General features: G+C 38.5%; 1 protein-coding gene across 1 annotated transcript; it reads left to right on the plus strand.

Annotated features, from left to right (window-relative positions):
• The first annotated feature begins 1,362 nt into the window (after positions 1 to 1,362).
• On the plus strand, positions 1,363 to 14,498 carry LOC148949700 (chondroitin proteoglycan 2-like). The gene is made up of 2 exons (XM_089093070.1): positions 1,363 to 1,453; positions 14,124 to 14,498. The coding sequence occupies exons 1-2, from the start codon at positions 1,387 to 1,389 to the stop codon at positions 14,330 to 14,332; spliced, it is 276 nt and encodes a 91-aa protein (XP_088949196.1). The 5' UTR covers positions 1,363 to 1,386; the 3' UTR covers positions 14,333 to 14,498.
• Positions 14,499 to 16,780: the final 2,282 nt, after the last annotated feature.

The raw sequence follows: 16,780 nt of genomic DNA on the forward strand, positions 1-16,780 counted from the left end.
AAAACTTGTTTTTTAGTTAATTAAAAAAGGCACCAGCAGTTTTAATTTCCAATCGAATGAGCCCTTTTTGAAGTTTCTACGACAGTGTTTTCTATAAAAACCTTATATGCCCCAAGGGCTTGACTTGCAACCCTTACCCTGAGGGCTGTAAGGGGGAGGGGGATTGTCATCCTCAACGACCTAATTTTCAGAACTTTCAACTACATTGAACAAAATGGCTATCTCAAATTTTTATTGTATGTGCTTCGGGGAACGGTGGGTGTGAGAGGGGGTTATTTGCCCTCCAATAACTTTTGATTATTAAAAAGGGCAGTAGCCCTTTCAATTCCCGATCAAATTAGCCCTTTTTGAAGTTTCTACGATCACCCTTTCTATATAAGCCTTATTTGCCCCCAGGGCATAAATTACAACCCTTGCCCTGAGAGATCTGGGGGGGGGGGCTTACCCTCATAGACATAATTTTCGGACTTTTCAACTACGTTGACCAAAATTGCTACCTCAAAATTTTGATTGAATGTGTTTGGGAAAATGGTGGGCGTAGCAGGGGGTTAGTTGCCCTCTGATCATTTTTGACTAATAAAAAGGGCACTAGCCCTTTCAATTTCCAATCGAAGGAGCCCTTTTAAAAGGTTTTACGACAACTCTTTCGATACGAAGTGCCCTGGTCTAAAAAAAAATAAAAAAAAAATAAATAATAATAGATTGTGCCAACATTGTTCTTTAATTAGGCAGTGCTATTGCGCTGCCTATGATAATGATTAACAAACTTGCTTATCCTGTAGATATAGCCTTAATTTCTGAATTCCTCGGTGACATTCAATCATGGACTGACATTATCCACATGACAACCAACCTCTTCGGGATGACCAAAACGCCTCGATTAACGAAGGTCATGCTCTGCTCACGTAAACCTGTGATTCCTGGGAAATCCCAGCATCCAGCTTGAACATGATAATATAAAGTGGGATGATGAATTTACCTACCTTAGTAGCTTACTAATCTCCAGTAATAACCACTCCAAAGACATGAAGGGGCATTTGGAACTTGTGAATTCCAACTTTAAAAGTTTGTTGCCCATCTGGAGGAACATCAGTTATCAACAACGCTTAAGGTAAGGCAATTTAACTTGCTTGTCACCCCTACCGTCATTTGTGCCTTTGAATCCTGGAGTATTCTTTTGCTGCCTTCGAAAAAAAAAAGAAGAACTGCTTAATAATATATGATGTTTTTTTTACCTGATCCTTATTGTTTACTTCAAATGTAAGTTTATCTAGCTATCCAGATATTAGATCATTGACGACATCAAATAATCCTTCAGCATGATAAGCTTTATTGTACTTAAGCGACATTTTATTGCAATTAATCAGTCAAAACTATCCTATTAGAATGAAAGCATATCAAATCTTTTCTATAGCTTTATTTCTGATTTTCTTTATTGCCACACGACCAGGCGGTAAGTGCAGCCAATTAAAAAACTTACTTTTAAAGTACCATGTAAGTTCTTTGTGCTTTATTAAATAAAAAAAAATTTTTTAAACTGAAAGTAAAGAGCGAAATTAAAACTTAAAAAGAACAAAAATTACTTCGTATATGAAAGGGGCTGTCCCCTCCTCAACGCCTCGCTCTTTACGCTAAAATTTTTTATTGCTATAAAAAATAGATTTACAAGAAAGAGTCAAATTTGGTAACTCTCGTAACTTTTGATGGGTAAGACTTAATGAAACTTATATATTTAAAATCAGCATAAAAATCCAATTCTTTTGATTTAAATAATGCATATATAGGCCTACTGAAATGTTTTTTCTTTGGCAACTATTACCATAAGTATTAGACAGCGAAAATTAGGATAAATGTCAATACTAATAACTATATTATTCGTTGATCATATGGAGGACTTGCTTTATTTTGAAATTTGGAGAGTTTCAATAAACAATACCATATCTTAGAAGAAGTGCAACATTTTTTATTATATTTTTTTATTAAACCACCATTTCTCCACTGGTCAAGATATTTCAGCTGATGACGAAGGTCTGTTAAGGAATCGGTTGGAGAATTCATTCATCATTCAAGGGAAATTTAGGGTACGATCCCGAGAGCAAGAATTAGAGCAAGAAATGGACACAAAAAAAGAAAAAGAAAAGCCAAGCCATGGTGTCAAAAACAAATATTAGCGGAAGCTAACATTGTTTTATGCTTGTATGATACAGCCTTTACCTAATATTCTTCTAATGTGATTCTCTGACGCTCGATACTAATGAAATATACCTAAGAATGATAAAAACATAATAAATTAGAAACAAATTTGGGCTATATATTTGAACATCAGGGTGGGGTGGGGGGTAAAGTATAAACAAATAAGTAGAACAACAGGGAAATTTTTATACAAGACAGTGGAACGCAACTTTAAATGAATATTTCGACCCTATATTCAAGGGCCGTCCTCAGCAAAACAGACGAAGAGAATAAAAACACTATAAAAAAAACTTACATTAAAATTCAATCATTAAAACTGTTTAAAATTTTTTTAAAACAGCCTAGATGAGCTAAAGTATAGCTCATCTGCATACCCGTGACTGGAGGAAACCAGCTATTTGTCTAAAGACTATTCCACTATGGTTTCTCTTTGCATTATTCATGATCCATTCTATCGCGTAGTTGAATAATATAAGCGAAAGGGGGCATCCCAATGTCTTTATACGCACTTCGGAGTATCTGAATGAGCTCCTTTGGCCCTCCATATTTAGCCATAATTCTCCATAGCTCCTCTCTGATGAGAGAATTGAAGGTAGCTACAAAGTCAATGAAGATGATGAGAAGGTGTATATGAAACCTGTTGTACTGCTAAAGGATGAGGCAAATTGTCAATATCTGTTCTGGATAGCCTCTACCTGGTCTGAAGCCTGCTTGTTCAGGATGGGTTAGCTTGTCTCATGCGTCTTAGAATCGATTCAAAAGAATGACGCGGAAGATTTTCATGTTATGGTCGATCAGGGAGATACCTCTATAGCTCCTGCAAATGGCCTTATCTTATATTTTGTATAGCGGAACGAGGACTGATACTTTCCAGTCTTTTCGGAAGGTCTTCGTCGTCCATACCTGGATAAACAGGTTGGTTAGGTGGCATAGTAGAGTTGGTCAGGACTTGAAGTTTTCAGAAGAGATCCCATCCTCATCTGGAGTTTTATTGTTTTTCACGCACTTCAGCACTTTTAGTACGTCCGCAATACTTGGCGGATCAAAGTTTATTGCGTAGGGCTCTCTTGCAGCACTCAAGAAGGCAGGTAGATTGCACGGGGGTTTGACAGGGTTCAGTAGCTAAAAAAAAATCTCTCTCCAGCGTTCTATGCGTCCTTCTTCTGTACGGATGAGTTCTCTGGACTCTTTCAGTGTGTCAATCACTACAGGAGCTTTTCTTGTCGCTTCTTTCAGGAGTTTGAACATTTTCTTACTGCTGTGACTCTTGCACGCTTGTTCCAACTCATTCTCCAGATCTGACCAGTATTTTTCTCTGTACCGTTACAGTGACTGTTTAACTGCTTTGCGGGCTACTTTTAAGGGTTCTTTTGCACCTCCCACGAGGGATCACTTCTTCTCGACTAGTTCTATTGCGTAGTCAGAGATCCAGGCTTGCTGTTTTCGTTTTGCATGGTCAAGCACCTCCTCAGCTACGTCACGTGTCACAGTTTTATCTGCGCTCATTCATCGTCGACGTGTGAAAGACATTTCAAGGCTTCGAACCGGTTGCTAAGTTCTAACTCAAATTCGGCTTTGATTTCCGGGCATCTTAGTTTCGACACATCGAAGCGTTTCCCTGCCTTCTGTCGCATCTGCCAACAAAGGTGGTGATGGACTTTGCAAGTGCGGACATAGCGATCGGATCCATTTCAAGATCCTGTGTCTGCTCCTCTGTATGCCCGTGCCTCTGTGCAGGAGCTCCTCCATCTTCTGCTGACTATGATGTGGTCAATCTGAGTTGTTGTTACGCCGTCATTTGAACGCCATGTAACAAGGTGTATCTTGTGCTCAAAGAAAGTGTTTGTGACTCATAGGTTGTTGAATCTGGCTAGCTGTAAGAGCCTTTCTCCACTGATGCATATGTTGCCAACGGTGTGGCGGCCAATAACTGCTGCTGTGTCGGGGTCTACTCTGCCAAGCCGGGTGTTCCAGTCTCCAGCGACAAAGAGCATCTCAAGCCTTGGTTTCTCTTCGATGATTCTTTGTAGATCATAATAAAAGGCGTCTTTGACCACGTCACTGCTGTCCCTTATCGGAGCGTACACAGCAATTATGGCTATATGGCTAATTTGGCCTCTCAGTCTGATCATGGCGATCCTTGGTGACACTGGCTCCTAAGAGTTGACACATGATGCAGTAGGACCGTCTAGCAGGTACCCAAATTCTTTGTTGGCCGGAACTATCATTGGGACCCGAGATGTAGAGCTGTAATGAGTCAGATTCGAAAACGGTCAACTTTTTGGACAGAACACCATTCAGTCTCGTTTCTGCCAGACAAAAAACGTTGATTTTATATTTCTGCAGCTCCTTCGCAAGGAGCATTTGCGTGGATTCCAGCTTTCAGCTGCGAACATTCCACGCGCCAATATTCAGATGTTTTCTTGATCGGGCGGCTTGCATACTTGTCGGGCCAGGCACCACCCAGACCTGCTCCGCGCCGGCTACAGCGAACGCCATAGTAGAAGTATCTCTCTGTATTTGATCTTCAATTATCCATTGGTATTTCATGGGAATTGACTTGACCAATGGCTCCTCAGACCCTTTTTGCCCCGTTGCGTTAGCCATTCTATTTGCCGGGCTAGGCTACCAATAGAATGTTACACCACTCCACCGCTGTGAGGTGCATCTTAGGGCTCTACTCCCGGCTTGCTAGGGACAGGGCGTGAATCTTCTTTCCGTGGTCCCAACCAAATTATTATGTCTCCAGAGATTTCTTACCCTCCCCCCCCCCCCCAATAGCCTTGGGATCAAGGGCTCTAAGTAATACAAGTTTTACATTATTTACATAATATTCTTACTGGAGTAAAGGGGCTTGTTAGATCGTATGTCCCCAAAAAGGCTAAGGGTAATAAGAAGAAGCTTTCAGGGAATTTTCAAAGGGATGCTTAACTAAGTCAAACTACGCTATGTGAAGGGTAATTACCAAAACGGAGTATAAGTTATATCTCAGAAACGTTTTAAGGTATTCGGTTGAAACTTCCTGAGTATGTTGAGGGCACATGTGAGCTAACCAAAAGATACTGCTGCTACAACTACGACTATGACCACTACGACAAGCGCTACTACAACTACAATCACTACTAGAATTATTGCTACTATGCGATAACTACTCCCACGGTTACTACTACTACTACTATGGCAGCTACTACTACTACCAATACGACTACTATTGCTTCGGCGGCTACTAAGACTACTGCTGCTACCAAAACTGCTATTACGATTGCTACCACTTCAAGTACTATTGCAACTAGTGCTACTACTACTACTACAACAAGTACAGTGGCTAATTCTACAGCTACTACTAATACTACAACAACTATTATGATTTTTACTGCTACGACTACTGTTACAAATAGTACAACGACTACTAATGCTGCAATTACTGATCTTACAACTATTACTCATATAACTTAGTACTACTACTGTGCCTAATACCATTGCTACGACTACTACTACCACAACTTCTACCACTACCACAACTCTGACTACCTCTCCCACCACTATGATTACTGCTACTGCTGCTACTACGACCACACCACTGCTACTTCTAAGACTACTACCACTACCAATACCACTATGACCACCACTGTCACTATAGGTACTACTGCTGCTACGATCGCTACAGCTACGGCTAATACCTCCAAAACTAAAACAACTACAATAAAGTTCCAATATTTTTTCCTCACTGAACTTGGAAGAGGGGGCTGTTTTTGATCCTGTGTTTTGAAAAAGGTTTAGGATGTAAAGGTGAGGCTTTCAGGGAAGGTTGAGGGAATGTTCAACTAAATCAATACACTCTATATACAATAAAGTTGTCAAAAGGGCGTATCAGCAATATCTTGGGAGCGAATAAAGTTATTAAGTGGAAAATTGAGAGAATTTTGAGGAGAAAGTAGAACTAACAAAAAAGCACCATATAATTACTGCCACTTGGGCCTTTTCTACTGTTAGCAGTACTGCCTTTATTTTGTTTTTTTTGTGTGTTATTTACAAATGGATTGCAGAAAATGTAACAGTCTGATTGCCATATAATACTACGAATACAAAAAACAAATATTAACACTAACATTCAAAATAGTCTCAACAAATATTGGCATGTTTAAGACGACCCAAGACAACAAAAATCAACCCTATTAGTATATTTTTTAGGGGAAAAAAAGAAGCAAATGTCTTACCTCCTCTTCTACACTTACTAAAGCATCAATCAAAATTCTGAAAATAGTACATTTTCAGGAAACTTAAATGAATCCCACACTCACACTCTACAATTCATATTGCTTCCTGGCACATACTGTCACTCATCCAATCAAATACGGGAATCTGTTTCTCTCAGCTCACAATCATATACTCACTCCAATATCAATCATTACATCAACCTCTAGAGCACTGGTCAAAACAGACATATTGCAAAGAAGGACATAATTCTTTGTAGATATTTTCGGGAATGGTGATTGGCGAGGTGCATAGTCAATTAATATTTCTCTATACCCAAGTTTCTAACATGGCGGGGGTCAGAATGACTTCAGTCCTAGAGAAACACGGGGATTATGGTGATTTCAAATGCATTTCTTTATAAAATATTCCACGTACCCATCCACCCAAGGGTCTATAGTGCAACTGTTATACAAATTTGTTGCAAAATTTCGCCCATAATTTAAGTAATAAGCTAAAATTTTGGTTGGATGCTTTAGCTACACATAACACATTACACATAAGCTAAAGCTTGTGGTGTAAAGAACTCTTTTTTGGATAAAACCCTGTTTTACATTGTGAGTAATTTCCCAGTGGACACTTATTTGAACACTTTTTATAATCGGCTTATCTATGGCTTGGTTATTTTGACCGCTGTGATTTCTCCTGGGAACAATTATTTTAGCTCAGTGTTGCCGATTGGAAGTTGCCAATAGAAGATTTTATTACGCAAATCTTTTAATACGTTATTCGTAGGCAATTACGCTGAGATTGAGGTGGGGAAAGAAAAGTAAGCAGAAGAGGGGAGGAGAGTTGTTAGCAAGAGCCGTGGTACCTGCTGGGCTTGTCCCTTAAATTGCGGGGACAAGGTGGACGGCCTCCAACACTTCACTTACTTCTCTCGCATTGAAACCACCAGAAAAATATCATTCAGTACTTGGGTGGTAAAGTTGTTTTCCAGGAAAGATTATACTTTTGCATTGTATTCGTTTTGTATTCGAACGGTGAGCATCTCAGTGAAATAACCTTTTTGATACCTGAACATTTATTTCATAACGAAATTGGACCGTCTCCGGCTTGTGTTTACCTGCTACCTGTTAAAATATATTTGATAGCGTTTTGCCTTACGAACTACGGATAAACTATGAGTGAGAAATTTGTTTATTCGCCACTGCTGAACTTTCGTTTCCGTTCGCTGAATAATGGCAATAAGATATCGCAAATAATTGACTCCGCAGTTAAGGTCTGTGACAAGGAAAGGATAAATGAAGCCCGAGTTTTGCTGCATGAAATCACTTGCGCTACCGAGCGGTTGTCTATGAAAGTCAAAGATGAAGATAACGTTAAAGACCTATGTCGTACAATGGTCTCGGCGGTGAAAGATCAGAAATGTAAGCTTCCAAATTTTGTAATAGTGGACCCACAAGAAGTTCCTACAACTGCAGACGAAATCAGTGCAGTTGTAATTACCCGTGTCAATGAGATGTGCAGAAAGGTAGACGGATTTATAGAATCTCAAAGCCAACAAAAATTCACTCAACTACTTACCAAGATTTCAAAAACCTCCGTACCCCATCCCCAACCGTTATCCTACGCTGCAGTAGTAATAAAAAACATTCCACATGAATTAAAAACTCCCGAATCCCGCAAGGAGTTTATTACCCAATTGCGTGAAAATGACAGTGATGAAGTTGTTTAACTGAAGCGTTTTAAAACTGAAACTAAGCTACTTGTTAAGAACAAAAAGGCCACCACTCGCTTCGCCAAAAAAATAACAAAGGCAGGTTCAAAGTTCAAAACCCGTGCATAGGCCCCATCATGCAACGGTATTGTTACTCAAGGGCCTCGGGATATTACATAGAAATACTTGAAGGCCCTCTTCGTCGGCGTAATGTAAATCAAACATAGTGGTACTGCACAAGAATTTAAACTCCTTTTCGAAACCACAGCTGACCTCAAACTTGCCGTCAAAAGCCCGCCAATGGTCGCAATGGTTGGAATAGAGCGACTAAATGTGAAAAACTTCATTTTTTTGCCTCTCAAGTGTTACAAGTGCCATAAAAATGGGCATAAATCCGCTTCGTGCACAAATGAAGCTGTCTGTGGCCGATGCGCGAGTCCCAAACACGTTTCATCAAAGGACAACCCCTGTACAAAGCCGATGCGCTGTGTAGCTTGTGATTCGTCGTCTCAGACCTGCTATCACGTAAGATGCCCTGAAAACCAAAAAGTGATTGCAGAGACGCCTAACCAAGGAAATTAGCGTCATTTCCTGTAATATGCATGACGATGCTCTTAATAAGCGCCCTGTAATTGATGAGTTCTTGGGGAATCACGACGTGTTGTGCCTGCAAGAACATTTCCCTATTGAATGCGGAAAGGAGCTCCTTGAATTCTCTGGTTCAAACGCGTTATATTTTTGATTAATCAAATATCGTAAAAGCCAAAGCAGACCCTGTGGTGATATTGCTGCCCTAGTTCGCAAAGCAATTTCCTGTGTTCTCGTGGACAGTAGCTATTCATATCGTTATTCAAATTGCGAAACTGACTGCTATTAACACTTACCTTCCGACAAATTACAAGTCCAAAAAATCGAAAAAAGGCTTTGCTCATGCGGCCAAACAACTTGCAAAATGTGTTACCCGCAATGCTATGTTCGAAAAGCTCCTGATTGGTGATTTTAATTGTGACTTATGTGACCTGACCTCAAGTCGATCAAATATTATCCTGCAGCTTACCAGTGATCTAGAAGTTCTAATGAAAAATCGTGACGTAACTTATCTTCATCATACGGGGGCCACTACCAACATCGATCACGTTTTAGCACCGGGAAATCTTTCTCAAAGCCAAGTGAAAGTCCTGTCTTCAACATACGGTTCGGACCATTTTCCGATAACTGTCAAAGTAAAAATTTCTGCTGCTGCCCCGACAGCCAAGATTCCAGTCTGGTTTGTCAAAGAAGAGTTGGACAGCACAGACACATCATCTTTCCAATCGGTCTGTTATACAATCCTTCGTAAGATCAAGATCCCTTTCATTCTTTTACAAAAATCTGCAGATATTTCCCGTGACGATGCTCGTGTGCTTATGGACATTTATTGTGCTCTTATTTGCCATGCCATTAAATGCGGCATAAAAGCTGCTGTGCCGACAGTGACAATCAAGTGTGGAACGCGAATTCAAGGTTGGTCCCGGAACTCCGAACTGAAGTCTGCGTGTCAGAAATCTAAGTTTTGGTTCCAAGTCTGACTTGATTGTGACAGACCACGAACAGGCTGGGTTAACTGTGTCCGGAAACACGCAAACCGTGTATTTGCCAGAGCTCTAAACAAGCACAGGTGCGATTGCATAACCAATTTTTCTGAAAGGGTGAACCAAAATCCTAGTGCCCTGTGGAAACATGCCCTAAGACCCAAACGTTATGCTACGCCGGATTCTGTTCCTGGTGAAGATCTCTTGGAAGACCATTACCGCCGAGAGTTTGCGCCTCCCCCCTCCAATCTTAGTGCAGAAGATGCTGAAAAGTTTAACTACAGCTTACAGTGCAATACAAATAGTGATTTTGTCGTGACACGAAGTATGATTATCTCTGGTATAATCGAATTGAAAAGGAAATTCAGCTAAGACATTGATGATACATGCAGGGCCGCTATTGATTTCAGTAGTGATATTCTGATTAACCATCATAGTTTGCTATGCCCATTGACATTCTCCTCTAATACAGTGCCGTATCCTTTCTGCGAATATAAACTGATTCCCGTACCTAAGTAAGTTAAGCGTTCCCACCTTTGCTGCTAGTACAGACCGATTACTGTGTCAAATATTTTTTGTAAGTTATTTGAGTTGCTAACATGCAATGAAATTCGGTCAAAATGTTACGTTCCTTCGGGGCAGTTTGGCATTTAGAAGGGACTAGGGTGTGGTCATGCCCTGTCAGCTCTATGTGCTATACTTTTGGATGCTGATGCAGCTATTGAATCTCTAGTCCTTGGTAGCCACGATGTGCACCGTGCATTTGATTCGCTCGTCCACGAATATATTTTGTATTCGGCACATAAGAGGGGGGTCAACCCCTCGGTGATAGGAGCATATCGTGATTTATATGGTAATCTCGTGGTCTTTATTTATATTCCTGGTCTGAGTGATATTTATGTTGTTTTACCGGTTTATAAGGGAGTGAGACAGGGGTCTATTATTTCACCTGAATTTTTTAAGAATGCAATAATAGAGCCACAATCGCAAATTGAATGTTCATGCATAGTTTGCGGTTTGAATCTAAGTCTAGTTTGTTATGCCGATGACGTGTTTATGCCTTGTCGGACCATTGCGCGCCTCGAGGAGAATTCTAAAATGTTAAATGATGAATACCGGAAAATTGGCCTTAGTTTCAATGCAGCTAAGTCTGAGAATGTTCTTTTTAATTGGAATGATTCGACTGATGTTTCTGTTAGACTTGGTGATATTACCGGTAAGCCAGTGACTTTGTTAACTTATTTGGGCATCCTTGTCGGAACTTCCGTGCGAGCTACCCGCTCGCTCATAGTTAGCCACCTGCAAAAGCGAATTTTGGCGTCATATGGCAACATTGTGGCAAATAAACTCCGTTTTAATCGCATGATTTTAGCTAGGTTGTATAACGCAACTGCGCTGCCACATATTCTATATATTGCACCTTTCTGGAGAATGCTCCAGAAATCTGACATTAAGCAAATTCGGTCCTACTACTTTCGTTATGCGAAGTATCTGTTGAGATTACCTTTGTGGACGCGTAACTCATATATTAGCCTTCATTATAATGTTACAGAACCATGTCAGGCCATTTGAAAACAGATTGACAATTTCAACGCAAGGCTATCGCACGAGTGGTCGTAGCTCCTGCAGCAGTAGTGTCGATGTAGTGCTTTTAAGTACTTGTTCTGTATTGTTTTTTTTTTTTTTTTTTTTTTTTTTTATTATTTTTTACTCCGTCTTTTTTCTTTTTTTTATTGACGAGTTAAAAAAAAAATAAATAAAAGTTTTTTCTGTTACAAATATTCCTTTTATTAACTATGGGCAGTAAAAACCAAAGTTACTTTTCTGTATACATCCACAAAAGAAGTTTTTGAAGAAAATTAAAGAGCTACTTTAAGTTTGAGATGAGCAGAAATAAAGTACGTTAGTAATTTAATTTTAAAATTGTCAAACACAACAGCGTACACACAAAACAAACTAAAAATTAGTCAAACTTAGTCAAAATCAAGGCAAACGTAGAACGGACAAAACTTTCCAGAGACAGAAGTAGGACTAAGGCCCCCAATACTTTCAAGAGGCCACAACTTATGATCTGGGACCACAACTTATGGACCAGTAGACCAGTGCTTATGCTCCCTCTACCATCTAACAACAATACGTCATGTACACTTTCTGAAAACAAAATACATTTGAAAAGTTCTCACTTCTGTAACGTTAATAAATCATAAATTACTGGGACTTTCAGGGACGAATGTCAGTATATATTTAACTGTCAATTTACTTTAATTAATTCTGTCATTAATCTTGGTTATTACGGTGACTTTCTTTCTTTTTCTTTGTTGATGTTATGACAAATAAAAAAATAACTCTTAAGATAAAAATTGTCGTTATGACTTACAACAACAACAACAACAACAACTATACACGCATAAATGGCCTCCCTTCTCGAAAAAAACCGAATTTCCTGTTTTTTTGGAAGAGAGCATGTAATATCAATAGCAGGGCTCTGATGTATTTATTTTGATTGTGAAACTTTCATTAACATTCTCGACCAACGAGGTCGAGGCCGAAGAACGAGACCAAGTCCGTTTAATTTTAACTTAAAATCAGGTTGCCATCAAGCCATGGCTAATTGGAGAAAAAGCTAAGACAGATAGTCTGATTGATAGACAAAGCCCACGTAAGCCTTTTTCAGAATTATATAAAAATGATTACATTTCACTTGTTCAAAGGTGGTCTATATTCCTTCCATCCATCTTAGGGCGGGACTAAGGTAGATAGTCATGGAATAAGGGTAATTCAATGGGGTGCAACCTCTATGGGGTGTCTTTCTTTTTGTGAAAATTTGGAAAAGTTTTCTCAGGCTTGTAGCTTTTGATGTGTAACTTAAATTTTGATGAATTAAACATATTTCAAGTCACCATTGAAATCGGATTCTTTTGCTGCATGTATTGCTATTAAAATTCCCCTTTGTCCAAAGTTTCGGATCCTATTAGCCCTAAACACTAATTACTTTTGATTCGTTACAACGACCTGTTTGATTCATTTCCCTATTAAATAATAAAAAGACAAATTTTTTAGGCTCAAAGTAAGGAACAACATTAAAACTTAAAACGAACAGAAATTATAATGTATATGAGGGGGTTTGCCCCCCTCAACACCTTGCTCTTCACGCTAAAGTGTTTCGGCACTTTAAAAAAGTTACTTGCTGTTCTAATTAAACGACCCTTGTCTTTCAGGAGTCGTTTTTAAAGAATTTGAACAAAATTTAAACTTTAACGCAAAGAGTGAGGGGTTGAGGAGGGGGAAAACCCCCTCGTATACGTAATAATTTCTGTTCGTTTTAAGTTCTATTGTTGCTCCTTACATTGAGCTGAAAAAAACTTGCTTTTTATTTAGTTTCCGATGGTTTTTAAATGATGCCAAGAGATTTGGCAAAAAATCCTCCTCCGAATAGCAATATCCTCTGGACAAGTCAATCTTGGTGAAAATATAACCCAAAAAAATACCCTTAATATGTCCGCGCGTAAAGTTGAGTCGGTAAAAAAAAAACAAGACTTAATAAAAATTTCGTATAAGAATTCTGGTGAATTCCCCCAGCGTAAAATCTCCCCTGATAAGTTCACCCCCTGGAAACTTCAATTCCATTAGTAAATTCTCCCTGCGAAATATCTCTCCAGCACAAAAATCGTCCTCTCCTCCCCACCTTTAAATAGATGCTTACTTCCCAATGACAAATACTATACGCAAACAATACGCAAATTTTATAACTTAGACATTTCCCCAGGAGCTTCAGGGGACCTTGTTATCTCCAAAGACATAATTAGTCGGCTTTTCAACTATGCTGAGCAAAATAGCTATCTCAAAATAATGATCGGATGATTTGGGGAAAAAAGTGGAGGGGTTGGGGGCCTAGTTGCCCACCAATTTTTTTCTCAGTTTAAAAGGGTACTAGAACTTTTAATTTCCTTTAGAATGAGCTCTCTTCCAATGTTCTAGGCCTACTGTGTCGATATCATCACCCATGAAAAAAAAGAAAAAAAACAAACAAATAAACACGCATCCTTTATCTTTCTTCTGGCAAAAAAAAAGAAATGCAAAATTCCATATCAGATAGGAGCTTGAAATTTCTATTGTAGGTTTTCTGATACACTGAATTTGATGGTGTATTTTCATTTGGATTCTATAAATTTTAGGGGGTGTTTACCCCTTTTTTCCAAAATTAGGCAAATTTTCTCAGGCTCATAACCTTTGATGGGTAAGACAAAACTTAATGAAACTGATATATTTGAAATTACCATAAAAAATTATTTCTTTTGGTATAATTATTAGTATCAATTTTTTTTTATACTTTCGGTCACTATTGAGCCGGTTTGCTCCTTACTTACAGTTTGTTACCACGAACTGTTTGAAACGATTTGGGACGAATCCTTTTAAATCTGTTTTATACGATCTCCTTATTTCAGATGGCCATACAAGAACTGGTCCTAATATGCTATGCATAGAAGATGGCATTTATGCAAACCCGTATGACTGCCACAGCTTCTATTTGTGCATTGGAGGACACTACGCAGAGAAGATGCAGTGTCCAGAAGACCTTGTATATAACCCAAATATTCAGGCATGTGACTGGGAAGAAAATTATCCTTGCAATGCTCTTTCTAATAAGATATAATTTATGAAAACCTGGTCAATGATATCCACTAAACTTTAGAATATTCATGTATATGATACATTTGGTTAAATTGTGATTAAAGTATTATATGGTTAAAATATTAAAAGTGTTACGTCATCAATGGATGTTTTATATTTTGAAAATATAATAAACGGGTTTATGTTAATCTGTTGTTTGGTAGATCTATTAATCTCATTAATCTATTTGTCTAATTGAATCTCTTAATGTAATTTGGTAGACCTATTAATATAATAAAAGATCTAAGTAAATTTAATGTCCAACAATTATTCTCAAGAGTTTTTTTGTCAAGGTGAATCACAGTATATATAATTAGCAGTATGATCTTTCCCTATCTCACCCATTTAAAAACCCGGACCGAGGTGCGAGTGCTCCAGAGAACGTATAAACATAAGCGACATTAGATCTTTTCACGGGTAGACAAGTAAGATCTCTCTTGAACGCGATTAAATAAAAAAAAAGTTTTTTTTAACTGAAAGTAAGGAACGACATTAAAACTTAAAACGAACAGAAATTATTTCGTATGTGAAAGGGGCTGTCCCCTCCTCAACGCCTCGCTCTTTACGCAAAAGTTTTTATTGTTTAAAAAAAATAGATTTGTGAGAAAGTCAAACTTTAGCGTAAAGAGCGAGGGGTTGAGGAGGGGACAGCCCCTTTCATATACGGAATAATTTCTGTTCGTTTTAAGTTTTAATGTCGCTCCTTACTTTCAGTTAAAAAACTTGTTTTTTTTATTTAATTTTTGAACGTTTTTGAATAAATACAGGTTTTGATTTTGGCTCACAGTACATGAATAATTAAAACAAAATTTTCATATTAGTTTACTTTTATTTGGTTAAATGGCTTTCTCGAAACTTGTTTCATTTTATTTACGAACGTTTTTATTAGTAATAAATATAAACTTACGAATTAACTTACGTAACGAACTTCTATATTCATATATTTTTAATACATATATTAGGGGGTTCGCCCCCTTGTCAATACCTTGCTCTTTAAGTGAAAGTTCAAATTCTGTTCCAATTCTTTAAAAATGACCGCTTAATCACAAAGACCGTTAATTAGAATAAATAGCTCTTATGAAAGTACTAAAAGATCTCTGGCTTAAAGAGTGAGGTATTGACTAGGGGGTGAACCCAATCATATATGTAATATTTTCTGTTCGTTTAAAGTTTTGATGTTGCTGCTGTTGCAGTTGAAAAACTTGTTTTTTTATATTTAATATCTGATCTTTTTTTAAACAATGCTGGGATGTCCGGCGTCCCCTTCATAGCAATGTCCCTTCCCCCATGAAAACTTCCTTCATGGAAAGATCCTCCTACATAACCCCCGACCCCAGGCACGTACGCAGGAGTTTTTTCGGGGGGGGGGGGGTTAGGGGGGGGGCAAATCCTTCAAACCCGTTATTCTGTGAGAAAAATCAGAAAATTATGGGAAAATGAAAAAAATCGTGAGATTTCGGGGGGAGGGGGGTGGGGCCGGAGGCCCCCCCTTGCATTCGTCCCTGCCCGACCCCCCCTCACTACCGGGAAAAATCTCACCTAAAAACGTCTGTACTGTATACTTCCCAATAACCAATACTATATGTTAACATTGGGTGAAGTTCATAACTCTCAGCCCTCCTCCCGGGAACTTTGGGGGATTAGGTCATCCTAGAAGACATACTTATAATTATTTCGAACATGCTGAACAAAATGGCTATCTCAAAATTTTGATCAGGTGACTTTGGGAAAACAATGAGCGTGGGAGGGGGCCTAGTTGCCCTCCTTTTTTGGTCACTTAAAAAGGGCACTAGAACTTTTAATTTCCATACCAATGACCCTTCCCCTGATGTTCTAGGACTATTAGGTCGATACGATCACCCCTGGGGAAAAAAAAAAATAAACACGCATCCGTGATCTTTCTTCTGGCAAAAAACGCAAAATTCCACATTTTTGTTGATAAGAGCTTGAAACCTTTGCAGTAGGGTTCCCTGAAACGCTGAATATGATGGTGTGATTTTTATTAAGGTTCTATAACTTTTAAGGGGTCTTTCCTCCTTTTTTTTGATAATCAGCCAAATTTTCTCAGGCGTGTAACTTTTGATGGGTAAGATTAAACTTGATGAAATTTATATATTTGAAATCAGCATTAAAATTAAATTCTTTTGATGTATCTATTTGTATCAAAATACCGTTTTCTAGAGTTATGGTTACGATTTTGCCGGGTCCCAATAACCAATACTATATGTTAACATTGGGTAAAGTTCATAACTTTCAGCCCTCCTCCTGGAGGCTTCGAGGGATGAAGTCATCCTAAAAGACATAGTTATAATATTTCCGACCATGCTGAACAAAATGGCTATCTTAAAATTTTGATCAGGTGACTTTGGGAAAAAAATGAGCGTGGGAGGGGGTCTAGTTGCCCTCCATTTTTTTTCTTCACTTAAAAAGG

This window comes from Artemia sp. Qi Xiang Cuo, chromosome 8, assembly GCF_049724085.1.
Source record: "Artemia sp. Qi Xiang Cuo chromosome 8, ASM4972408v1, whole genome shotgun sequence".
Lineage (NCBI taxonomy): Eukaryota > Metazoa > Arthropoda > Branchiopoda > Anostraca > Artemiidae > Artemia > Artemia sp. Qi Xiang Cuo.